General features: G+C 34.8%; 2 protein-coding genes across 5 annotated transcripts; both read right to left on the minus strand.

Moving 5' to 3' along the window:
* Positions 1–9,179, minus strand: LOC117414519 (erlin-1-like). 4 transcript variants are annotated; one of them, XM_034024297.3, is made up of 12 exons: positions 9,054–9,179; positions 7,416–7,541; positions 6,050–6,131; positions 5,748–5,794; positions 5,431–5,492; positions 4,193–4,318; positions 3,934–4,007; positions 3,364–3,422; positions 2,931–3,022; positions 1,476–1,565; positions 1,046–1,125; positions 1–953 (listed from the first exon to the last, which is right to left on the minus strand). In XM_034024297.3, exons 2-12 carry the CDS (start codon positions 7,526–7,528, stop codon positions 729–731), a joined length of 1,050 nt encoding a protein of 349 aa, XP_033880188.1. In that variant the 5' UTR covers positions 7,529–7,541; positions 9,054–9,179; the 3' UTR covers positions 1–728. The 4 variants fall into 4 exon arrangements, with proteins under 4 accessions (XP_033880188.1, XP_033880187.1, XP_033880186.1 ...); XM_034024296.3 differs by having other exon boundaries at positions 7,416–7,544; XM_034024295.3 differs by having other exon boundaries at positions 9,036–9,179.
* A 2,361-nt stretch (positions 9,180–11,540) lies between these two features.
* chuk (component of inhibitor of nuclear factor kappa B kinase complex) lies at positions 11,541–26,346 on the minus strand. The gene is made up of 22 exons (XM_034027056.3): positions 25,935–26,346; positions 24,997–25,104; positions 23,374–23,468; positions 22,973–23,090; positions 22,457–22,526; positions 21,956–22,044; positions 21,481–21,570; positions 21,203–21,327; positions 19,486–19,593; positions 19,009–19,144; positions 18,544–18,738; positions 18,145–18,247; positions 17,850–17,973; positions 17,290–17,441; positions 16,955–17,016; positions 15,173–15,282; positions 14,757–14,806; positions 14,544–14,649; positions 14,082–14,229; positions 13,519–13,667; positions 13,197–13,296; positions 11,541–12,763 (listed from the first exon to the last, which is right to left on the minus strand). Exons 2-22 carry the CDS (start codon positions 25,099–25,101, stop codon positions 12,737–12,739), a joined length of 2,262 nt encoding a protein of 753 aa, XP_033882947.1. The 5' UTR covers positions 25,102–25,104; positions 25,935–26,346; the 3' UTR covers positions 11,541–12,736.
* Between the last annotated feature and the right edge of the window lie 259 nt (positions 26,347–26,605).

Consider the following 26,605-nt stretch of genomic DNA (forward strand, 5'->3'; position numbering starts at 1 on the left):
TAAAATTCTTTTTTGTTTTATTTGTGAAACAAAAATCAAATTAATTCACATCATTCAGTAAATTGTAGTATTAACCATTCCTGCTGTCATACTGCAATATTTGCATATTTTCACAATAGGCATCTCAGATAAACTAAGTTTACTTGGTGTAAACTCAAGAAAGAACACCATTCCAGTCAAGCACTAGGAATAACATGAAAAAAAATTGCATTTATACCTTTTGTTTATAGGCCGTATTTCCTAGCTTTAGAAAGAAATTCTGTGAAGAACCTTAAGTTTAACCCCAACCCCCTTTTGAAAATATGTATAGAAATGTTAGCTTAGACCGATAAAAGCTGTAAAAAAGCATGTATCTTCTTGTAACAAACATTTAGTTTAACTTTTATCCAAGTACTTTTCTTTTGATTTAAAAAAATGTGTTAAAGCATATGAGGTGTTATTCTTTTTTTCTTATAGAAAAAAAAAACTGGTAGATTTGTGTTTAGGCATCCCTGTTATAATGCAGCAGTATTCAAGGCAGGGTGTGTAGGCATTTGATCTGAAAACCAGACTGTAGATTTACAAACCAGTTTTTAGAAACAAATGGTCTGCTTTATAAAACCTGCAGTCCTGTCATATTCCACTAGTAAATGTCAGAGCTATAAAGCACCAATCATACATTTTTATTATTAAACAAGTCAGCATGCCACACAATCTACCCACCAAATCTCAAGCAACCAGATCTTCTGTTACCCTCCCTTCGAATCAGTACGATGTGCTTTCTTTGTTTTTTTTGCCTTTCCTAGCGATTCCAGAAGATCAGTGGAAACGGTGTCCTCTTCATGCTGAATCCTAGGCTGAAAGGCACCGTTATCCACAAACATGTCTGGGATGTCTTGGCCAAAATAAACCTTACTGTTAGCAGCAATCGCCTGGTATTTCATGAGCTCAAGATATTCCGGGGTTAGTTTCAACTGTATGGAGAAAGAAAAGCACAGTACATAAAGTCAAATGAAACATTGTCATTTTCTTTGTAAAAAAGTTTCTAGTTGTGTAAAAGTATTACCGCGTTTGCTTGGGCAGTTTTTTCTGCAGTGTAGTACTCTGCATCTGCTCTGGCCTTTTCTTTCGCCAAGAATGCTGCATCTGTAATTCAAAAAATAACATTGTGAAGAACAAAGTAATACTGGATACTGCACAATAATATCATAGTCTACATAAAATAGCCAGTGGATAAGATTGACTAATAGTCAAATATTTTATGTCACAAATTATTATTCCCAGGGAACATAACCAATTCTTAGTTTAACTGCTTATATCCTAAATTATCCCATGCTTTTTATTTGCCAAGCTTATTCTTCCTTCTTGGCATAAATGTTCTGGGATGACATTCTAACAGCTTTGTCAGTTAATTCACACCAAATGAGTTACTGGTTATTAAAGAAAGTTAAGCATAAAAATTATTTAAATAAATAAATAAATAAATAAATAAATACCTTCTATTTCAGAAATCTTCTTCTCAGTTTCTTTTTCCATCATTTTTTGCTGGAAGTGAATTTCAGAAACTTGTGCAACCTTCTGTGCCTCTGAGTATAAAACAGGGCAAGGTTTCAGTGAGAAATGTAGCAGTGTTATGAATACATTAAATACACATTTGACTCATTTGGTTTCTATCTGTCGGTGTCAAAAGTATAAGAATTAGGGAACCTACACAACTTCACATGAAAAGCATGTGATCATGAAAAGCATTAGCAATAGGGCTGTTCCGATTAACAGATTAATCAGACCGATTAATCAACTAAAGAGTTGATCGCAGTTAAATAAAAAAAAATACTATTTAATCACGCATTAAAAGTGCATTCTGGGTAGAAATAGAAATGCGTGCTGCTATTTAGGGAAGTGCTGATTTGAAGCGCACACTCTCTCCCCGGAAGTGGCAGGACACTGTGGTTTTAAGCTTCTATATAGAAAAGGGGTTAAAGTGATGTAAAAATCATAATTGCTACGGTGTTATATATATATTTGGATCTGGAATGTTTATCTATGTTGATTTAAATCAGGGGTGTCAAACTCAGTTCCAGGAGGGCCGCAGTGTCTTCTGGCTTTTGTTCCACCTGAGCTCTCAATTACTTAATTGGTCTAATTATGTGATTAACTGGACACACTTAACACTTCTCTTCAGGCCTCAAAATGTTTCACAGGTCGCGTACCTTGAATCAAGTGCATTTTTAAAACCATCAACTGTAAAAGACCTTGAAAAACATTAAATATGTCAAATTCAACAAATAATTAGATCAATTATGTTAATTGAGAGCTTAAGTTGGAATGAAAACCAGAAGACCCTGCGGCCCTCGAGGATGGAGTTTGACACCCCTGCTTTAAATGATTGCCAAACATGTGTCTGCAAAGTTACTCGTGTGCATTGTATCCAGAGCTGTGGTGAACACTATGGTAAAATCCAGCATGGCGCATTTATTCTGACCAACATAATAAACTGTTGATTTAGTTATAAACCTCAGAGTGTTTTTGGTTTCCGTGTTTGTGCATTAGTTCAAAATTTTATAGTTCAGGGGTTAGCCCAGAGTGGTTAAACAGTACGTGTAGAACTGTGCTACTCTGGCCCTTGGGGCTTGTGTGACTTATCAGGTCTCTAAATCTTTAATAGGGTTAAGTTTATTAGGGCGGAAAGGTAACACCTGTTACATTTACTAAAATAAATATAATAATAAAAATGTTTTTTAAAAAAAGATCAAATTCCCATTGGGCTTATTTATTTTCTTTAGATTCTATTGATTTAAGTATTACTATGCAGGACAGCCACTATAAGATCGTTACCTTTATTAAAAATGTGCACGGATTAATCTACCGGTTAATCAACTAATGGCCATAAATTAACCGATCAAAAATGTGAATCGAGCGACAGCCCTAGTGATAGTTCATCTATTCTTTACCTATAATAGCTTTCTTCCTTTCGGTTTCGGCCTCCTTCTCGACGACTTTTTGGGTCTGTGCAGAAACAAGCAACTTTGTCTTCTCAGCTTCCCTAATAAGAAAACATCAAAAAGAAAACAATACTTACTGCAGTGAATTTGTTGCCTGCTTTCCCTCACTCAGACCGCTTTCTTACTAAATAACAGTTGTTCTGCATTGGTAGTAAATAGAAATCACTTAGGGTGCCACTTCAATTGTGGGACATCTTGATTTTTACAAGGACGAATAGCTTTCCAGATACACCAATACATTAAGCAAGCCATGTGGTTTGCGAGAGGTAAAACTGGCAACGATTGACCCATACTCAGCAAATGTTTTTCTTGTTGGCCAGGGTACTGTACACTCCCATATTGTGTGTGTTTAGGTTCCAATTAAGATTAACAGATTACTCACATTAGTTCAAAATTTCTTCTGATAGTCTCTGGGATTTTTGGCTTTGTAACACGAACTGCCTAAATAAAAAAAATAAAAAAGAAACCATTTCATTATTTCAGAAATTTCACAGGGGAGTTCTTGTATCCTATTAGGGGTTGGAATGGGAATTCACAGGCGTGATCATCATGGAAAAAACATTTCTCTTTTTTCTGCCATGGAAACTTTTCATGTTTGGGAAGCAGCCCTCATTTTTTATGTCTCATCTTCTGAAAACATTAACATATAGTGCCTATATAAACCATACTGGTGTATTATTTAGATTATCATTGGACCAGATTAAGTTTAGTCAAAGCTTTACAGATATGATAACCATCCCTTACTGATTGGGGTTATTTTAGGGCATTTCAGCAAAACCTAAAACTCAGAATCAGCAAGAGCAGAATTCCATGATCCTGCTCTACTAAACATGTTTTCAATGTTTTAATGTTTTTAACAAATCTTTGGACCCCAGTTTAAACCTAAAGAAATGTCATTTAAGGGAATATTTTGGCAAAATTTTAGCAAAGAATATTAGGGATATGATCCTACCTGAATTGTAAGACCTGGTGCCATTGCATTCAGGTCCTTTTGTAGTGCCAGCTTCAGATTTTCATCAATTATATCTGTAACAATAAAAGTATTAAATATACATTACCAATTACAGAATCGCGTTGCCTGCCTTTGTTTTACCATTTGCTTCTTTGTCTTTAGAAATCATTGTGACCCATCTCTGCTTGTTTCTATAATGCACCATGAAGTAAAATATCATCCTTTTTACCCATCCCACCCAGTAATGCCTAACACTTACCAAACAACTCAATGTAAACTTCCTGGAGGGTGTGGACACTGCAAAACTGATTGAGCTCGTGGTGAATCTTGTTGAAGATCAATGTCTTGTCATAGTCTGCTGTGTAGTTCCTCACAATGTCAACAGCTAAACAAAGAAAATAAAGAGAGCATGGGTTGAAAAATCAATCACTAAAATTACAGTTATTTAGAAACAAAGAATGACTGTATACCAGTGGTACTCAACTCTGATCCTTGAGATCCATTCCAGTCCTGGTCTTTACTCCAAGCAGGTCCTAAATTAGTTAATTGCCTCTTAGCAGCTTCAGTTAACAAATTAGAACATGCTTGGAGTAAAAACCTGGACTGGATTGGATCTCAAGGGCCAGAGTTGAGTACCACTGCTGTATTAACATTTTGCTCTCGACCTTGTGAGTGTGTAAAATAATTCTGTGTGGTCTTCTCTGTTCTCTATATATAATGAATAGACTGATATTATCAACTCTACCAAACACTGTGCAGCATTGTATGGGAGGTAGGGTAAATATAATCTTGTGTCCATGCATAACCAAATGTGAAAAAAAAACAACACCACCACAACATTCATCAATATAACTAGTTGGAGACACCAAATGATGGACAACAGGATTTAAGGACCACCACCACAAGCCATTAAGGGCTATGCAGTGGACAGCTTCTGAATTTATTGCATTTATAGCTTAATTAGTCAAGATCAACATGTGTTCCAGATCTTTGGCCACTGATGATGTAAAGGCATCTATAAAACCTGCTGGATAGGGGCTCTCCAGGACCAGGGTTGGAGACCCCTGCCCTAATGTATCTTCTAATTTCTACGCCTACATATTTGACTTGTACTGCATTCCACTTACTGTTCTGTATGCCATGTTAGCATTATTTTTTTTCTCACACAAATGAAGGGCAAGCTTGACCAAAAATATTATACTACAACAACTCAATTTGGGATCATAAGCTTTCAGTGAACAAATAATCTTTACAATAATTACACTCTGTGTGCTTTAATCCATGTCAACTGAATATATACTGTATATATATTATTTTATTATTTGTTTATTTAGCAGATGCCTTTATCCAAGGTGATTTACAGAGACTAGGGTGTGTGAACTATGCGTCAGCATATACCTAGAAGTCATTAGGCATGCAAGTGAACGTGACCCCTACACAAAACAAGCCACTAACAAAACCTACAGAAGAGGTTGAAAAAACAGCTGTATTGTTTACCTGCAGATGGAACCAGCATATTGACCACCTCTATTCTATCGAAGTAGATCATGACACCCCCACTGTTTAAAAAAAAAAAACACACATGTAATTATATTATTAATATCAACAGGAAAAGTTTTGGTACAAACAACTATGGCTCTTTGGGGGAATGACTGCAATCACACAGGCTTAAAGAGTTAACACTAGTTCTGCTACTTTACCCACAGAAGGGAGGAGACTCTGAATCAGTCATCCCACATACAGTACACCTCTTTCAACACCCCCTTGCCCATTCAAACATTATTAAGGACACAAGAATAGGCTGGAACACATACCTTGTCCCACAAGGCACATTTTTTATTTCATCAGTTTGTAGTGTTGTCTAGGAAATAAAAATTACACAATCTGTTACATATAAAGTGATAATGGTAATAATTCCAATTTTATTACTGCATTATCATCCTCCTAGCATTTAAAAACATTTTATTAACCTTAAAGAAAAAAAAAAAATGCAATTTTCATGGACAACTAAATATAAAGTATCCTTGCACAGAAACATGTCTACATTTGTTTTTAATAGCATTTTTTTTTTAAATATACAATTGTTAAATGGAAAGGAAGGCTGAGTACCACTTACCTGAACAGATCTGTATGTTGTAATAAATGGAAGCATAATATGAAAGCCTGGACCATTTGGCGTAGTCAGCAAAGCACCACCTCTGTAACAGAATATACAAGGAGTACTTAAAATGCATTTATTAGCTCAAACTACTACTCTACTATAACCTTTTAAGTTGTTTTTAATACAGGCATCATTACTTAACAGATCTGTAGCAGTTACTGTGCCTGCCTTGCAGAACATTCCGAACCTGGGACCTAAATCAAAACCTAGCCTCTGCACTTTTCTACATGCTTAGTATTTATACATCGAATACGGTTGGAATATAAATCATATGCAATAGTGGCAAAGGCGAGATATATTTAAAAAAAAAAAAGAAAAACGAATTATCCGTTTTTTTCAATGAAGCAAGGATTAATTTAATCCTTCTCATAAAAAAAAAAAAAATCAGTCAAACAAGGTGTCGCCATTTTATCAGCAACTATAAAATAAAGTTGGCGTATCAGGGAAAACCCATCCGATGCGTCACATGAAAGATTAACAAAATAATGGAAGGAGTGGAGACTTTGAACTAATTTCTGAATGGACCTTCACCTTTTAGTCATTTTCTGGTGTTAATTTTTAACTAGTTTATATCATTTATATAATCTACTATTTTACAGGTAATCCATACACATGAAATAAAACTCAACTGTCCTAAAAATACCAATGAAACATCAGGCCCAACAGTTTTATTTTAATTAAATAAATAAATAAATAATAAATAAATAAATAAAATAAAAAAAATAATAAAAAAAAAAACCCATGCATCATGCATACAATAACCGTGAGTGCACACACAGGCAAAAAAAAAATGTATATACATTATATCTGTCTTAGTATTTGAAATCTGCATGCACTACATTAGACAGATTAATTGGTAATTACAGCACTATGAAACAAATGCAGACTGCGAACATGTGTATCAAATATTCTAAAAGTAAGTTACTCTTAAACGGAGCATCTAAACCATTCTAAAATGGTTCATGAAACCAAAAATAATCCAGAATTGTGCACAACAACCTTGAGTTTCATTTTCTCATGTTTGAGATTTTAATGCATTTTACTCTTCCACATACATACATTTCTCTTATGACGCTGTGTACACGAAGCTTTCAATTGTAGCTCTGTAGCATGATAACACTGTAGCTTGTCTCAGGCAATGGTGCACAGTGAAACGACTGTCAAACTGGTTTGGTTTGTTTATTTTGACCAACAGGTTATATGGATTTGATAAGAGACTTTTAATGGGAAATCCTTTGTTTAAATCAAGGGAATAATATCTATAGGATTGTATTTTGCATGCGAGCGACATTGGAATTTTGCATACAATTAGAAGCTTTACCTATAATAAACTGCGAGATGTCCCTCTTCTATCTTGTGTATAGAAGAATGAAGAAGAAGAGCAATCACCCCTGTGACAGTAGCCACTACTGCTCCTACATGGGCCATTGTCATCCTTACTGGTTATCTGCTGAAGACATGCACACACATATATTCAAACATTTTTCAAGGAACATACAGATCAGCATTTTTTTAATTAAAAAAAAAAACAAAACAAAAAAAACATTTATTGGCAGGTGACCGCTTCAGTGGTCAGGTTTTACAGCCTCCAGCAACACAGACATGACACAGGAAACGGTTCCCATCAATAGCAGTTCCTTGGTTACTTGATTTAAAATGGGTTTCCTGCATTCTTGCATCCTGCATTAGGATGAAAAACGCTGTTTCCTACTGTAGCCTTTTTTTTTTTTTTTCGCTGAACCCATGTAAATTGCAGAGCTGCTGGATAAAGCAGGTTTAAACTTGTGAAAGCAGGAGACGTATATTTGCACAATTTAATAATTACATGGGGTAGGGTAATTCTGCATAAACAGCATAAGGCACCTCAATCTCCAATAAGTACAATGGAAACATGTTGTGTACATTTTATGGCTGAACTGTGAAACGTGCATACAGTAACTTGCACAAACAACCCTTGTACAGCATAAGGCTGATTTGTCACACTTACCACCATCTGTATGTATTAAAATGACAGTGTTAAAATAAATTGCAACAGATTTCTAGCCAGCACCTCCCGTTTACAGTAAATGCCATCTCTCCTAATGCTACTTATCATAAGCATATTATTGAAATGACCTCGTGTAACAAGTTTGAACAACCAGCCCCTTGGTAAATCTGCTCTGAACTGATTAGACTTATCGCAGTATGGGCAAGTCCCATCTGGGTTTGTAGGGTTACTAACAGTTGTTCATTCAGCTATAAAAGGAGGAACAATGCATTTAACATTAAACTCCTGGCTCCTGACTGTTTAAATAATATTCATAACGGAGTTTTTAGGATTAGGATTTTAGAATCTAAGACATTAGTATTTATTAATATTTCATTCCACTTTGTAAAAAAAAAACAACATTATGAAATAGATCTTAAACCAAAACTGTATAACAGTAGGCAACCGAAGGTGATCACTAATTTGCGTGAGCCAGTATAACTGTAAATGATTCACAGAATTGGCCTGTCCCTGTCTGATACGTCAAAGGCAAGCTCTATTTAAAGTATTCATAAGGTACAATATTTGTATGCATGCAAAAATTCTGTTTTGTTTTCCATTAGCTGCCACTTCTATTGCACTTTAAACCGTCACTCAATTCGTGACCAGAAAATATCCTGCTAAACTCTACTGCACGCTGTGCTGTACAGCGCCGTCTGATGTGAAAGTACAGTTTGAACAGTGAGATTGCCGATTATTAATGGAAAAACTGCGACAGTCCCTGCTAACGACACGAACTATACCGTTAACTTCCCTTTAGTCGTTACAAAGTACATACCACGGTACAATGCACAGCAAACAACACCGTATTGATTTCAGTGGTTAACCCTCAGTTTTGCACAACCATCTCCACAAAACATTGATAACTTCGCGTAAGAAGCATCAGGACCTCATTTGGTTACATAATAAACTCACCAGTTTCAAAAACAGTACCTTCTTGTATGCGTAATGAAATAATTGAAACCCCTGCTATCCATTCCACTCAACACCAGCCATTGCAGGTTGCACTGGACTCTACACTTCCGGGTGAAATGGTGAAATGTACAAGCGTACAAGTACTGTCACGTGACGTTAGTCACAGCATGGGACGCCATCAACTAGTAGCGTTTTTCTTTAGAGGTGCATCTGCAGACATTAAAGTGTGTTAAATGGGAGGTCTCTGTGTTGTGAGGTGCCTCTGGTTACAAATGGTAAACTGTTGAAATCACTGTAGTTTTAGGTAACATGATCAGCTTCAAATAACACCAGCTGCTTGAAACGCACTGTGATAAGCTTATTGAGCGTGCATGAAGCTTAAATTACTGGCTAAACTAAGTTACACAATTCTAGTAACATGTACTAAGTGCTAAGTTCTAATAATTACCTTTATTATGTTATATAGACATGTTTACTTCTGATATTATTCAATGTTGCTGTTAATGCCAGATGGGGTTTTTGACAATCTCATGTTTATACAGCAATGCTGTAGAGTAAGCAGTTGGAATGGGATTTCAGTTTCTGATGAAGAAAAAAAAGTAGAAGCACAACCTAGACTATACAATTTACATACCAAAAGCACACCACAGTAAACATGGAACATTATTGTTTTTTGGCATCAACCTTTGAGTGAAAGCAAGCAAGTCCTGCACATGATGTATCACTTGCAGAAGCGAATAAAGGATGCTGATGATAAAATTTAGAACTGCTAAAAATCATTGGGCCATTTTCTCAAAGTTACATCAAAGTTTGATCAAAATGAAACTTTCGTTAAATATTGTTTAAAGAGCCAACAACAGACTATAATAGTTTAATGAATATAATACAAAATATTGGATAATAAAGACTACTCATTAGTAGATGTAATGCTATTTCTACTGTGGACATAAAATAACGGCACTTTCCATGTATTGAAGGACTCCAGCTTCCTCTTTCTTTTGCAAGTAAGTTTTAATTATTCCAGCTGAGTGTTTTGGATCATTATCTTGCTGTAAGATGAAGTTTGGACAAATAAGTCTTGCACCACTGGGGATAGCATGGTGGATTAAAATTTGTTTGTACCTTGCTACAGTCAATCTACCATCAATTTTCAGCAATTTTCCAACACCACTTGAGGATATGCACCCCAAACTTGAAGTGAACCTCCTCCATGCTTAATTGTTGGCTTCAAGCAAGGCTCTTTATAAGTTTCAGTTGTTTGTCATCACACATACTGTCTTCGATTAGATCAAAATTATTATTTATTTCTTAGCAGACAAAATAACTGAAACTTTGACTCAACTGTCCAAAGCACCTTTGACCATTGTTCCATAGTCCAATGTCTGTGTTCTTGTGCATATTCTAGCCTTTTAGTCTTGTTCCCCTTTCTTAACAGAGGGTTTCTTACTTCAATACATCCTTTAAGTTCAAAAGTGACCTTCATACTGTTAATGGATGACACCTGAGCCTTCTACCAGTTCTGTTGTCAATTCAACATTTCTTTCTATTCCTTAAGGATATTATCTTCAAGTATTGCTCATCCTTGTTAGACAGCTTTTTGGGTCTTCCAGTCCTGGGTTTGTCAATTACAAATGATGTTTCTCTGTACTTGATGATTATGCTTCGGATACCACACCTTGAAAATCGAGTGTTGTGAGTCAAAGTCACCCTGGGTAAGGGCATCTGCTAAGAAATAAATAATAATAAACATAATAATAATAATTTCACTCAATGTTTTTTATTCTTTATGCAGAAACACAATTCTATGGCAACCTTCTACTGAAATTTTAGCCATTTTGTTTTAAGCTAACACTTAATCCTGATAGATCTGTACTGTGCAGTACAAAAAGTGGGGTTTTAGCTTTATGGATGTGTAGCGAGGAACACCTGACAATGAGTCAAGTGTTCATCAATGAGATCTGATTGCTAAATGTGATGGATTAGCTACTAAAACACTTCATATTAGCTGCTCATGTATAGTTTACTTCGAGTTGTTGGGATCACACATTTTTGAAGATTCTGATCAATGTGCATTATAGATTGCTAAATGACAAGCTTGGTTTCTTCTCACCCAAACTAAGCTGTATTAATAAGTCAAAGCTGTTATAATAGTAGAAAACACTAGTGGAGGCTTTGAGTAAATTGTTGATGCTCATAACATCCATATATTGTAATTCCTGAATGTGTCTAAGACTTTTACACAGCAGTTATATGATACAACCTGACTTGGTACAATACATGATTTTATAAGTACAACATAACAAAGCGATTTCAATTTGTAGTAACTTACTGGGGCTTCCTACCAATCTACCAAATAGCTAAGAAATGCATTTATTGGAGGATATCATTTTTACTCTCCATGCTGTATTTTGTATCTGAAACAAATGTTATAAACCAAACAGGAATAACATTCATATGAATCTTTGCAGCATTCTAGAAATATTCATTAAAAAAAGTTAGCAGGACTTGCCTTTAGATTTTATTTCACATGTACATAAATAATTACACTGGCAAAACTATTTAAAAGGCAGTTATTGTACATAAGTCTACAATGTGGCAATACAGTATTTAACGTACACATCAAATCACAGATCAGGATGGCATATTCTTCTTTATGGAGTACTGTATACTACAACATTAAAAGCAAGTGAAAAAAAGTGTTGATAAAGAATATTAAGCTAGTAGGTTGACACCAATACTCCACTCAATACTTCTTAGATCCAAAAATGTGCAAACCCCAAGCAGTTTTTTTGTGACACAGCAAATTTAAAAAAGATACAGGCAATAAACAATTATTACAGTGCATTTGTAACCACTGAGAAAACAATCAAGACTTCCATGCATGTTGTAGTGCTTTTTGTTCTTTACATAATTCTACTTTCTGATTCCAAGGAACTGTATTGTGACTACACATAGAATGGTTGAACCTCCTACATAGTACTTTAAAGATGGATGTGTGTTCTAGTCTTGAAGTTTACTGAAGTGAAAACAAAGACAAGTGATTTTTTTTTTTTAATAAAGTGATTACTTTTATACAATGCTCTCTTGGGCTCACAGTAAACACTCAATTCAAATCTTTGTATTTCCAGTCTTATAAAGTCGACTGAGCTATGAATGTATTTTACAGATCACAAAACAATTATACAGTATTATAGGATGGTTATTTATGATATTTTAAATTAAAATGTAACTAAAAAAAGTGAAAACTGGTAAATTCTTTCACACTTCCAACAAACCAGAATTAAAAATGTACAGCAATATACAAAAGACCAAAACTGTGTGTCTTGGTCTTTTATAGTGGTTAATAAATTATCCCAAAGGCAACGTATCAATGATCCTTATTGAAGTAAGGTGCTGTATATATTGTCTACGCTGTTAAAATGTATGTCTTGGTTTTAAAGTTTTATGGATGCAGCTGGATGGATTGATTAGAAATAAGACAAAATGGGATCTGCTCTGCGGATTACAAACTTGTATATTTCAGTGCAATTAAGTGGTGTGGATATTATTATTGAAACAATAAAAATAGGCTTCAGTGAGTGATGGCTGAACACTTCTGTATTCAAAGGAAAAATCCTTTGATAGTGTTTTGTAGTAGAAAATGCCAAAAAGAAACTTTAAAGATGATTGTAGATGTTTGTCGATTTTTCAGTGACAACTTCTTACTCTGTCCAACTCCAGTCTTGATCCTTAAAAAAATAAATAAAGTAAGCAATGGTTTGAACACAGCCAAAAAAGGTAAAACACAGGAAAACTGTGGAACTGATCTGTTTATCTATTCACTACTGTGAATCCAACGCATATCCGATATCAAAGCATTTCATTTTAATACATGTTCCATTGTCCTTATTTTGTATAGAAACAAACAAAAAAAATTATATTCACCACATTTAAAAAATAAAAAATAAATCTTAGCTCAGCTACCTCAAAAGATAATGCAAAGTTGGAAAAAAGTACCTTACAATTAGCAAATTTGTACACAGGCTTCAATGGAAAAAATAAGCATATGGCAAAAGTTAATTTCTGCATATTCATTTCCCTTATAGTCCCTTGACCTAACCCAAATCATCAGACCTGCTTAGCTTCCAGTATCTCTGTATGCTCTCTTTAACCTGGGCTTACCATTATGCTTTTAGATTGTTCATCAGTGGTTTCCTGCATCACACTGGTTAACTGGGTCAAGTACCTCTGGTTCTCCTCCAGTAAACGGGAAACAGAGTCACTAGAAAAACAAAAAGGGGGCAAATATACACATTCAGGCTTTTAAAAAAAAACACAATATGGTTTTCATAACTGCTAATTTGTAACAAGCTTTTGGCTTGTGGAAAATACTGCAATACTGTAAATAAAATTCAGTTACTTGCAACAATGTTTGGCACAACTGTTTAGCAATACTGATTAACAAATAAAAAATGTTGATTCTAACCCTTATTCAGGTTTTTACCTGTCATTAGCTCCTGGTAAAGAAGTGAGTGCATGTGGTGCATTTGTAGGTGTGGCAATAGGCTGTCCTTGCTGTGTCCATGCTGACAGCTGTAATGATTGTGAGGCCTCAGGACTTGGAGTCATAAATGGTCGAGCTAAATTCTGAGCCTAATGAAACAGAGAAAAGCACCAGAGGTTCAGTTTGAATATTCAAATGCAGTAACCAGCCATTATCTCTATCCCAGAGCATACAAAAAGAACCCCTCTTGACATTAAAATACATTTAAATACATTAGCATTAATGACACACTTCTTAAATTAAGAGATAAACACACAGGACCTAGGTTGAAAAAGTTTACTGGGATAGGTTATGATCTTTTTTTTGGATACATGCTATGTACAGTGTTCTGACAAAATAACTGTCAGTTTTTTTTTTTGTGTGTGTTCAGGGTCATATCACTTCACAAGACATTGGACTTAAATATAGTGAAATAGCAATTAAAGTGAATGCTTCTTTTTTGTTTAAAATGCACAACGTTGCTAACCCTTATACATGTTATAATGTCTACAGCTAATACTTACACAAGCAATTTTTAGCAAATGCCAAAATTCTCTTTGTCTTTTCATCTGCATCTGCATCACACTGCTATCAGCTTCTTTGATGTTTTCAAGAACTTTATCAATCTTTGGGAACAAGTCAATGATCTTTTGCTTGCTCAACAGAATCTTACTGTAAATATGAAAACACAAAATGCATTAACTTTCAGCCATTTTATGGATATGTCAAAGGGCACTATGATGAAGCAAGTGCAGCATTTGTATTACTTAAACTCTAAAGAACACCCTGAACTACAATTACCTGCTCCACCCTCTTGCTTATACCATTGCTTTAGTTTTTGAATATTACTCAGAAAAAAGTACAAGCTTCAGAATATGGTTCAATATTTTTGGTCATAGTATTTATATATTTTGCCAGAGGCATCAGGTATACATTAGAGAAAACATTTCATGCTCTACTTGTATTATTGTGAAAAGTCATTTTACCTTAAATGTGCATACAGGTCCTTTAGAACTCGGTCTTGACTCTGGACTGTTTTCACAATAACTTTCACCATCTCTGAACTGTCACTGTAAGCATGCTGTGGATCTGCTACAAAAACAAACAAAAAAGACACAAATGATAATCATATCAAAGTGGTAAACAGTTTAGGGGTATATTAATATCTATACTAGAAGCTATTTAGATCACATACATACCTTTACATTTTGCTTTTAGTTGCTTGTATAATTCAATTGCTTCCACTTCTCTGTGGGGATTAAAAAAATATTTCTTAACATCGGCCTTTTAAAAAAGTTTAAAACTTAAATGTGAACGTGGAACGTAGAAAAAATGCCCATACAAAATGAAATGGAGAATTGTGATTCTGATGATATACTCTTCATTATCCCAACTAAGGAATGCTCACACCCAAGTGGTTCTTTAGATATAGTTAAAAGGTACATAATACATAGACAAGAATATACATTCAGCGATTTTTACATTACTCATAAACTTTATCCCAACTAGAAAGTATGCTCCAACTAGCTACTTCTAACAGATTTTCTCATGCTATTTAGGGGGATACGCTGTAATAGGAATCACAAAGGACTAGAATAAATAAATGTTGCCTCACAGCTTCTCCATAACATCTTCTTGGCGCCTTGCATACGGACTTCTTTGCAGTTCGACTATCTCGGAGTGCAGAGACATTATTTCTTCATCCAAGTGGCTGATTTCTGCAACCTTTAGGAGAAAAACAATGCAATGATGATAAGAAAACAATGAAACTCTGGATGAATGATGGGGAATGGCAACTTGTTATTCTGTTTCTGAAGCAATAATAATGAATAATGGTCCGGCACTAGACTTATATTTCATGTAGTTTATACAATATTATTATTATTATTATTTGCACCGCATATTGTGATACAGCCAGGAAGCATGCTAGTTATTCAGGAAGCTTTGCCTTTTGTATATAGTTACCTGATTGTAACAGAAGATCTGGTTGAAAAGGGTGAATTTTGTAACTTGAATGCGTGTGTAGTGCGCCAAGTAGCGACCACTTTGGTAATTATGGTGACTTTCTTTCTCTTTAGGTGATTGCAACTTAATTTACGTGCCTACAGGTGACCACTTTTGTGCAGGAAAGTTTGTCATATAGATATGTAACATTAATTACAGTTTTGTTATTTATAATATTGTTTAGAGTTTGTTCCTTTTTGTATATGTATAACATATGCACCAGAGGTCTATTCAGATGGCTGTGTAGCACGTGCCTTGTTGCCTATTCATTGAGGATGTTGCATATTTTTTTTAAAGCACAGTACTATCTCAGCATTAGAAATCTGTAACTGAATGGTTTGAGGAACCACTCTGATTGGCTGCGTGCTTCACAAACTAATCACTCAAGAGTCTTAAAATAACCTGAACGATGCTGCTACTGTATCTCTACTGATATCCTTGTACGTTTTAACATTTTAGCCCTGCAAATCATCTTTTCCTGTTTTTTCTAAAATGTTTAATTATTGAAATTAACATCCCCTGAACTGAACCCAGCGGTGAAGGTGTGTCTATTGATGACTAGGACTTTTCTGTGGCTACGAGTTAGTGAATATTATTTATAATGTAAACATTTTTACACATGTTTGTATTCAGCTGTTCAGACATGAAAGGGAATGGTACTTGGTTCAAAATGATCAATCCTTCCCAATCGAATAGCTCACTGAATTGCTTTGCAATAGTAATACAATTCTATCTATTCTCACCTGCTGTAGTGGGACAGAAAGTAACATGTATATTATTTACTTACAGCAAGTTTCAATAGACTCTGCAATCTGCTTCCAGTTTTATTTACTGTTTTAATATCAGTCTCAAGAATTTTACTCTGATATTTTTTATTGGTAAACCTTTAAAAAATGAATTCTCTTAAATAAGTAGGGGCAGCAGTGTGGAGTGGTGGTTAGGGCTCTGGATTCTTGACCGGAGGGTCGTGGGTTCAATCCCAGGTGGGGGACACACTGCTACTGTACCCATGAGCTAGATACTTTATCTAGATAGCTCCAGTAAAACCCCAACTGTGTAAATGGGTAATAAAATGTAAAAATAATGTGTAAAAAATAATAATGTAATTGTATGTAAAAATAATGTGATATGCAGGGCCTTTTAAACCCATTTGACTGTGGAAAAAAAACTGCGCGTGTGAAAATAAATTGGACCTGACGCGCCTGACATGCACTTAATAAATGGACTGCAAAGGGTTAATAGGCAACCATGAATAAATAGGAGCCTGCAGGCTCCAAAAAAAATGGTTTACTTGGAGCACTGTTGAATTACGTTTGTGAAAATGTGATCTCATTTTACACAACAGGAAAGATGTTACATCCCATCATAACTTAATATATTAATTTATAAATACCTGTGCATAAGCAGCAGCTTTCTCTTCATTCTCTTGCCAGGTCTTCAACATCTTCTCAGAAGCTGTTGCAGGACAATAAAAAACAATCAAGTTGCAATCCATTTCACAGAATTTGGAGTTATGATACTGTATCTAGTTTAAAGTATAATAAAACAGCAAGTAATTCACTTTCATCTGCTCCCTGGATGATTTGTAAAATGTGATTTATTTGTCAACATAATACATTCAGGATCATTTCATTTTATTTTACTTTCCATAATGTTTACATTTTTGGGGGGTTCGCGACTGTTTTGAAAAAAAAGACTCCCACCAGCTGCACCCTGCATTTCACTTACATATTCCATAGTGCATCTGATCACTGTATTTCTCCAAGTCATACTGAATGCTGCTCTTAAAGAAATCCAGCTTGGCTTTTAATTGCTGGGAGAGGGCAAACATCACGTTCTTACATCTTGTAAGGTTAGTATTGTACCGAAGAAGGCTTAACCTACAACAACAGCAACAACAAACAAAAATGTAAATGTTTATGAAGGAATACATTTTACAATATTATTGAAGATTATTATTATCATTAATTAGTCATTTAGCAGACACTGTTATCCAAAGCGATTTACAGAGACTAGGGGATGCAGTATACATCAACAAATGCTTGGTTTTACGTCTCATCTGAAGGACGGAGCACAAGGAGGTTAAGTGACTTGCTCAGGGTCACACACAGTGAGTCAGTGGCTGAGCGGGGATTTGAACCGGAAACCTCCTGGTAGCATGCCCTTTTCTTTAACCACTGGCCACCAAGCCTCTTAATATAACACACATTCACATCATGCATCAAAGCTATACTTTCTAATGTTTGATTGAGCTATACAATGGAAAAAGGCACACATCACCTACGTACATTGCTGCTCTTTGTCCTTGGAAGAGCCTGCTGTAATCTTCTTTGAGTCCACAGACGTAACTCACTGCTTCCCCCCACACTTTCCTTAATGCAGTATTAGACAACTGCGTTTTTGATTCCCGCACTAAATGAAAGAATGCAACCAATGGTTATCATACAATATTTACAGGAAAAAAAAAAGAGTTCTGATAAAAAAAAAAAATGGTTTTATAGTTTCATTTGTGTGAACCACATTACTGCAAGTACACATATAACTTCATTTTAGCATGGGTGTGAAAACTAGGACTTAACTTACCAATGAAATTTACATTGTCTGGCAATTTTCTGCCAGCAAAAGGTCCTACATACTCAGTCACGCTTTTGTCAAACAAATACACTATGTAGCTGTCCCAGCCTCTCTGGAAGAAAAAAGAATCATGTAAGCAAGATCTTAACAACAAAATACTGTGGAGTTTACTGTACAAAAATATATCTGGATCTAGGTATAGATACACAGAACGCCTTCTGTCAAAAAATAAATACTAATATTGACAATACTACTACTACGACTACTACTACTACTAATAATAATAATAATAATAATAATAATAATAATAATAATAATAATAATAATAATAATAATGCCATTTTGCATTATTTTTTGTGATATGTGTTATGTTATAACCTGTAAACCTTACAATAGTAATGCCCTTACCACTCCATCAAGCACACATTGGCTAGCAGGTTTTCTAGGGTCAAGGGATACTCCCGTCTCCAGCAGCAGCTCCTGGTTAAGGGGTCTTATGTCAGTTTCTGCTTCAATGCGTTGCTGAAGCGAGTGAAGACCTTCGTCAGGAGACAGTTGGAAAGAGTGGACTTTTGCAGAGGCCATGTTCAAGATATGCACTACCTAAAGTTAAAAAAAAGAGTGCATTTCCATTGTAAAGACAAACCTGACAACACATGACCTGCTTAGTGTTAAAACAGAAACATCTTACCAATACACTTTTTTGTAATGCTTTCCTACATTTTCTTATGTTTGTCTGGTTTGTTTAAATAGGAAATTAAAGTCTGCAGATACAGTACGAAGTTGTTTTAATGCATGGATAATTGTTGTCATCTAAAATGTAACTGTTTTGCGTAGACAAAAAATATATGTATGATATCAATATATACTAACCTTCATACTTAATATCTGATCTAAAAATAAAAAGCATATGGCCTGCTTTGTATCAGGGTCTACACCCCCTCCTCTTTGTACAGGATCCCATTTCAGCATCATTTGTAGCCAGTTTTCAAGGGGCTCCACCATTGTTCTGTAAAATAAACACGTTACTTTCAGGAATGCAGAAAATGAAGACATTCCTTTAAAGAAGCTTCTGGTATTGTTTATTTTAAAATGAACATTTCATGAACTTGCATTCAATTAAAATGGTAAGGCTTTAAACATCTCTGAAGGACAAAGGATAAGTACAATTTTCTGTATCTCTCCACAAAGGCAAATGTGAGGCAGGTATTAAATTCAGTTATGTATTTAAATCACTGAAGTTACATCAAAGTGACTGCAAAGTTTTAGGAGTTGAGGTTCTTACTATGTGACGGACAGCACTTCTCTTATTGGTCATATGATGAAGGTTCAAAACATAATGAAACTGACCTGCTAAGTCTATTAGGGTACGGCAGGTGGGTGGAAAACTTGACTTCACCATTCATCTCTTCAACAGCCATGATATCCTTTGGGCCTTTGTGGCGGATTTTATTGTTCCTGCAAAATAGTGTTAATATGATTGGGTTGAGTTTCGGAAGGCAAAATTGTGCCTGGTTACTGGGATGGATAGCTCTGGTATTTCAATTTAAAGCATGCACGCTGTTTCTCATTTTAATACCTCCTCAAATACACACACGAAACAGGTATTGGCAAATGTCCAATTATTTTAATGTGCAAGATAAATAAAATATTTTGGTGTACCTTTTACTGATCTTTTGTATACAAATAACATCCTATAGTCAAGACACGTCTGATTCCATTACAAACTAAGAGGCAACAAAATCAGATTTTCTCAAACATACCGTATTTAGTCAATTCAACTAAAATTATTTGCATTTTTTTTTTTTAATTGTTTATTTATTAATCCAGGAGATTTACCTATTGAGACCGAGACCTCCTTTACAAGGGGTTCAAAAAAACCATTAAAAAAAAAAGAACAATCACAATGCACAAACAACACAATAAAAACCTGTGTGCTTCAAACACAATTAGCAGCATAAAGAGTAGATGTCTTCACGGGTCTACCCGGACCTGAGGACCTGAGACCCAACCCGTACCGAACAGGTTTTCAGGTGCAAAATTGTCACGCAACACTAGGGTTGGGTCAGGTCATTGTTTACTCAGTAAACTATTACTATTAAAAAAGCTCTCTTTGGTACTAAATATCATTGTTTGTAATTCCTGTTGCGTGGATTGGCTTCCCCCAGTAGCACATGACATGGCTTGCAGCACAGCAGCAGACACGTGACCCATATCGAAGGCATTTCTTTTAGATCATTCTTAAAAGTCAGAGTAATGGATTTGTTTATGAAGGACGTGAAAGAAAAACTTAAGAAAAACAAATTCCATGAACAGAAGCTCACAGAAAAATGCAAGTCTGCGGTGTGGGAATCATTTGTTGTTACTGTGGACAAAGAAGGAAAACAAGTTTTGCAAAACACAAATTTTACATCTCAATTCCATTTGCTTGTGTTAAGTTTGTAGTAAAATCACGCATTTACGAGATCGTTCTTCAGTTCATTTGATTTTCAGATTATGTATTTATCTTTGTGTCTTTTACACAAACATATTATATATTTAATTTTACAGTCCTCTGTGTAGGTTTATGATGGAATAAACACTGTCTGTTGTTCAGCCAGATTTCCAGGTTGACTGGAAAAAAAACACTGCTTTAATACTGTGTCTAGTCAGTGCATATACTAAGCTGGGGAAAGGAAAAGCGTTCCACTGTTTTTTCGGGCCGGATCCGGGTCTAATAACAAGAATTTTAAATGGGTCGGGTCGGATAAAAAATAGTCGGTTCATGGCCGGGTCGGGTTGATTAATTTGGACCCGTGAAGACCTCTAATTTACAGAGCTCAAAGGACAGCATAAATAAGACTAGCACATATCTATGTATTAATGTGGAATGAAGGAGCAGCACTGACTCTAAGCAATCCCAAATGCAATCTTTAAAACCAAAGAAAGAAAGGTTATCAAATTCAATCAATACAGTAAAAAAAGTTTTTAACTATTCCACTAAATTGTTAGGGAATGATGTTTATTACTTTATTTATTTAGTCATGAGAAGTACTTTCATTTCGTTGAAATGTACTACATTTCTTACCATTGCACAGGTTGAAGATTGTGTAAAAATGGACGAAAACCACAGTTGCATTCAAATACCATTGTCCCCAAACTCCAGTAATCTACTGTTACGGTATATGGCTTATTCTCAAACAGCTCAGGTGCCTAGAAAAAACAACAACATTTAACATTCTTCAGGTTTTCGATGCACACAAATTAACGTAGATAATCAGATATTAGCAGCAACACCAAAGGACATCAACAAAATCTAAGCAAACACTATCCAGCTCTACGCACACATTTTCAAGAAATACTCACCAAGTACTGTAATGTTCCGACAAAAGATGTACACAGGCTTCCTTGATCCAGGTCTTTTGCATATCCCAGGTCAATTATTTTGTGTACCAACTGTAGATTGTTTAAAAATAAAAAGGTTGAACCTTTTAAAGATAATCAATGGTTTCTTTTAAATACAGGTCTTTAGTTTTTTTATAGTATCATTAGAGCTTATTTATGGCAAGAATTGTAAAGCTCATACTGAAACTGTTGAAATGAAAATTCCATTTAAATGTTGTCACAAAATGTTAAAGCAAACATGAAGATTACATTATTGGTGTTTGAACCAGTCTTAGTTCTGAATTGTAATGCTACAATGCCCCATTCCCCTGTATATAATTTCCCCAGAAAGCCAAGTCGCTTGCACACATCAATGAAAATCAATGCATCAATGCATTCCCATAAAATAATTAACACTACGGCTCCTTATTTAGCATAAAGAAAGTTTTTGCTTCACCTTTCCATTGATTTCCTGAAGCACAATGTTCTCCGGCTTAAGGTCTCTGTGAATAATTCTGTTTTCATGCAAATACTGGATACCTGACCCTGAAACAATAATAAAGACAAAAAGTCTTAGAAACTGGAAGAAGTTATTTTGAAACTAATACAGGTGATTGGGATTTTGTATCTTTTCTTTTGAGTTTACTGGTTTCCAGCTGAGATAATGTAATAAGCTTCCTGGTGCTTGCCAGGGTTACTCTTTATCATCAGCTAAATCTATCTATGATTTCACAGCTATGTCAATGCATACAATAGAACCGTAATCAATTTGCTAGTGTAAACAAACCCTGAGCTATGTTGTTTTTATATTATAATTGATGTCCCTAAAAAACATATAAAATATATAGTATATATAAATTATAAAAATACATTTATGGATACATGCATCTAGATATTAGAATACTACATGAATTACAGTACAGTAAATCACTTTCTTTTATCAGTTGACCTTACATACCAACTTCACTGAGTAAGGAAAGCACTTCACTTTCTTTCAGCCCACAGCAGTTTTCTGGTTTATTTAAAAGCTGTAAAATAAAATATTACATTTTTTGGTCTGGTATCACTTACTTAATATATGACCACACCAGGCAGATAAATTTGGTTTCCTAACTTTCTTGGTGCATTGTCCAATTTATCATTAAAAGTACAAAATATATTTTCTGCAACTGGACAACCATTTCTTCTTTGTCCTTTAACCCTGCCATTAAAAAAAAACTAAGGACCTCACAAAACTTAACAGCATGTTAAAACAGCCATTTTGTATCATCATGTTAGCAGATTTTGCATCACTGTTTTATGACCATATTCTCGGGGATTTTGTTGTTGTTGAACAAGGCCTGAATTATTTTTCTATTAGTTACTGTATAAAACTAAATATTTTACGAATGCTTGTGTATTAAGAACAACATTTATCAGTTTGTACGGTAACGTTTTATGTGATCATGAACACAACAAAGTTTCATCATTCTACCTTCCTCAGGTCACCCCGGGAGCAGTATTCCATAGCTAAAAGTGGAAGATCATTAAAAGCAATATTCTTCATTTCTTCAGGTACGTCTCGTGCTGTTACAATATTTGGATGATTTAGCCTTGGAGAAAAATAAAATAAATATAATTTCAATAAATACACCAAACACAACATGCCCTGTCCTGTTTTTATGTATGTATTTATATTATGTATGTATAGGTTGTAGTTGCAATGAAGAAAGGTTACTGTGTACTTAATTAGCCTGAAGCCAAGTTAAAAAGGTGGTGTTACTCAAAACCACATCCTCTACTTTAAACTAGACACGGTTGTTCTTGTATACTTCCTCAGTATTTTCAGTTTTGCTTTGAATTTCACAAGAAAACAGATATTACACTGTAGCATACTTTTTCATAATCTGGATTTCATGACTCCATCTCTCTTTGTTTTTTGCATTCAAATCCAAGCGGCATGATTTAACAGCAATCTTTTCATTGGTTTCCTGAAAGACAAAAAGAAAGGATACTAACAAGATTAGTACAGAAGTCTCCAGCTATGAGAACACCCCTCAGAAAACAAGCAAAGTGTTCTCTTAGGTAAAGTGTTCTCTAAGACAGTGTTGACCACCAGACACAATATGAATCAATAAATAAATAAATAAATAAATAAATAAATAAATAAACATGTATTACTTTTCATGACGCACGTGCATCAACACTTGAAATTAACTGAATAAGTGAAAAGCAATAGCCAAGTGTATGTTAATAAACTATAATAATAATAAATAACAGACAGACTAATGTTAATAAACTAACCGTCAAATTAAATTAACACAGCACCCTTACACATGTTAAAAAATGCAGTTGCAGCTCTAGATAAATTATGAATACAGGAGAAATATTAAAGACACTCACAACATTTTTTAACAGAATGGTGAAGCAATTCACCAGAACGGGAAACACAAATTGCTTGGCGACTTGTGTCTGATTCAGGTTTTTTTCAAGAGCTCGAACAATTTCCAACTTTTTGTAGCAAGAGGAAAAGCGGAGCGTTTTGCCGTTTGTTTATGTGCCATTTTGTACTGATGAGGTGTACTCGTGGAAATCACAATACAGAAGGACTGAACAGAATACAAGGACTGAATAAAAGACTGAACAAACTAATCAGTGTGCCTCAAGACACTCTCGAAATGAAAAGTCACTTTTGAAAAGACTGAATAAACCATTTTAATTTAAGTTTGATGATGAGGAGTTATCAGGTTACAAAACAGTACTGTATCAGTTTTGTGAACGAATCGCTATTGGTGCCAAGAACGTGTTCTTTTTAGCGAAGTTCCTGTTCCTTAAGCCGTGGCATTTACAGTGGGAAGAATCCGTTTCACCACATGGGTGTTCTTTTAGGCGAAGTCTTCTCTTAGGTGTCTCTACGCGGAGACTACTGTAATTGTAAATGGGTATATTCATGAACTCATGACTCTCTTCATGGTAGAAATTAATCACGTGACCAAATAATGTAGTGGCTGGGATTAGGGTGCAGAAAGGTCCAAAATATTTACTTAAGAAATTGAAATCCCTTTGGTATACGTAAATGGCAGAATTTATTGTAACACTAAAATGGTTAAATACACTTCAATGTGACATAATATAGTTGTGTAGCAACTGTGAAGCCAGTATCAGTCAGCAGTTTTCTTATTTCAACCGAGCTCTCAATTAATTAACTCAACCCTTAACTGAACCAATGATTGACTTAATTAGACCTTTTTACTTGTTTTCAGCTCTTAAACAGTTGCAGGTTTCAAGTTAGCTATAACATTTTATAAGTAACGTGAACTCTGCAACTTTTTAGGAGCGGAGAACAATTAAAAAGGTCTAATTACGCAAATTATTAGTTCAATTAAAGTGTCTATTTAAGTAATTGAGAGCCTTGGAATGAAAACCAGAAGACACATGTGGTCCCCAGGACCAGGGTTGGGAAGCCCTGCACTAGATTATGACAATTAGATAAATACTGATCAAAAACAATGTATTTACCAAATGCTGGTATAAATAGACGTTGCCAAATCCTCCTGTTCCCAGTTTATCCTTCATTTCCCAGACTCCACATATCTGAATCTGTCTGAATGGGGGCTTCTCCATATTCTATATTTTAAAAAGAAAAAATAATGGCAACAAAATCAATTTCCACACCACACAAATTACTGAAAATAATAACATTAAATCTGTACTAAGACAATAATAATAATAATAATAATAATAATAATAATAATAATAACACACCTGAATCCTTGGGAGCGAGTGAATGGCGGGTAAGATATATGCCTTTTTTCATTAACTACGACTACAAAAATATTGTTAACAGTTAACAGTTAACTGTTAACAGACCCCAATTAGCACTAGCAGTAATGGGGGATCTATGAAATTTTGCAAAACATATCAATGAAGATGCACACTATATTATGTTGAGGACCAACTGTCCATCAATTCCATTTTTCATTGTTCTAACAATAATAATATATTAAATATCGTTGACAGGTGATATCGCGGAAATACCATGTTTTCACAAGAAAACCATTATTGTATATGGATAAATCGATTATTGTATTATTTCTGATACAGTCACTATTACTGCAGTCCTCCTAGTTTGCCTCTCACTAATCAGTTAAATTGATCCCTAAAACAGAGATACAGTCGCACTGTACTAGAAGATAATTCAAGTGGCACATTTCTCACTAAGGACAAACAACCTACACACTTCCTGCGACACTGCTATGGCGAATCTAGTCTTGACACAGTTCATCGACGTCGTAAAAAAAGTATTATAATTTTAATGATCTTACGACTTCACCTTTATTACAATTGATTTCAAAAGTGTGACTAAGTTACGGTTGACAGACAAGTCGAACAGACACAGAGTAGGCCTATTTTGTTTTGTAATATAAGACAGTATAAAAAGCTGGCGTATAACTTACTCTTTTCAGTTATATTTGACGTTATTCAGGAGCAAAATCCAGAGCTTTCTTCTGACAAAAAACAAACCGCTACCTTGTATTTCTTAATGTTCGTCTGTTAGTTAAATAACAAGTCTCTCCAACCCACTCCGCACAGGCCTGAGCAACAGCAGATCACGTCAACAAACTTGTTTTCACAGTACTGTACCAGGATACACAAATGATCGGTAACTTATGAACGTCTACCATCTCCCTCATTCTTAAAACCGATATGTTTTTCAAAGAACAGCGTCCATTTCTGTATTCTGTTTATTGTATCTGTTAATTAAGATACAATTACGCAAACCACACTACAGAACTGCCTTATGTTTCTCTTCAGTCTTTCCCAGAAGTGACGTCAGAGGCTGTTCACTTTGACAGTTGAGTTGGGCTTGGTAAAATGTCTGTCATGAACGATTAAGCGATAATAATATATATATATATATATATATATATATATATATATATATATATATATATATATATATATATATATATAATTAGTCATCTGATGTTTGGGTATACAAAGCATTTGCTTTGTAAGGTTTTTTTTTTTTTTTTTTCAGGAAATCTCCAGAATGCTTAATTTCACCAAATTATTGACAAAATGCAGGTCATGGCTGGAAAATGGAGAAATGTGCTCCCCCCTTAAA

The sequence above is a fragment of the Acipenser ruthenus genome, chromosome 7 (genome assembly GCF_902713425.1).
Source record: "Acipenser ruthenus chromosome 7, fAciRut3.2 maternal haplotype, whole genome shotgun sequence".
NCBI classification, from domain to species: Eukaryota; Metazoa; Chordata; class Actinopteri; order Acipenseriformes; family Acipenseridae; genus Acipenser; species Acipenser ruthenus.

Excerpts from the sequence above, each read along its gene's own strand:
- chuk (XM_034027056.3), bottom strand. The coding sequence starts at position 25,101 with ATGGAGAAGCCCCCATTCAGACAGATTCAGATATGTGGAGTCTGGGAA. Across the intron at positions 23,091-23,373 it reads GAAATCCAGATTATGAAAAA|GCTAAATCATCCAAATATTG; the intron begins GTATGCTACAGT and ends TTTTTCTCCAAG. Across the intron at positions 22,045-22,456 it reads TTCCTTACTCAGTGAAGTTG|GGTCAGGTATCCAGTATTTG; the intron begins GTATGTAAGGTC and ends TTATTGTTTCAG.
- LOC117414519 (XM_034024297.3), bottom strand. The coding sequence starts at position 7,528 with ATGACAATGGCCCATGTAGGAGCAGTAGTGGCTACTGTCACAGGGGTG. Across the intron at positions 3,023-3,363 it reads AGAAGAAATTTTGAACTAAT|GGAAGCTGAGAAGACAAAGT; the intron begins GTGAGTAATCTG and ends TTTTCTTATTAG. Across the intron at positions 1,566-2,930 it reads AAGGAAGAAAGCTATTATAG|AGGCACAGAAGGTTGCACAA; the intron begins GTAAAGAATAGA and ends TTTTATACTCAG.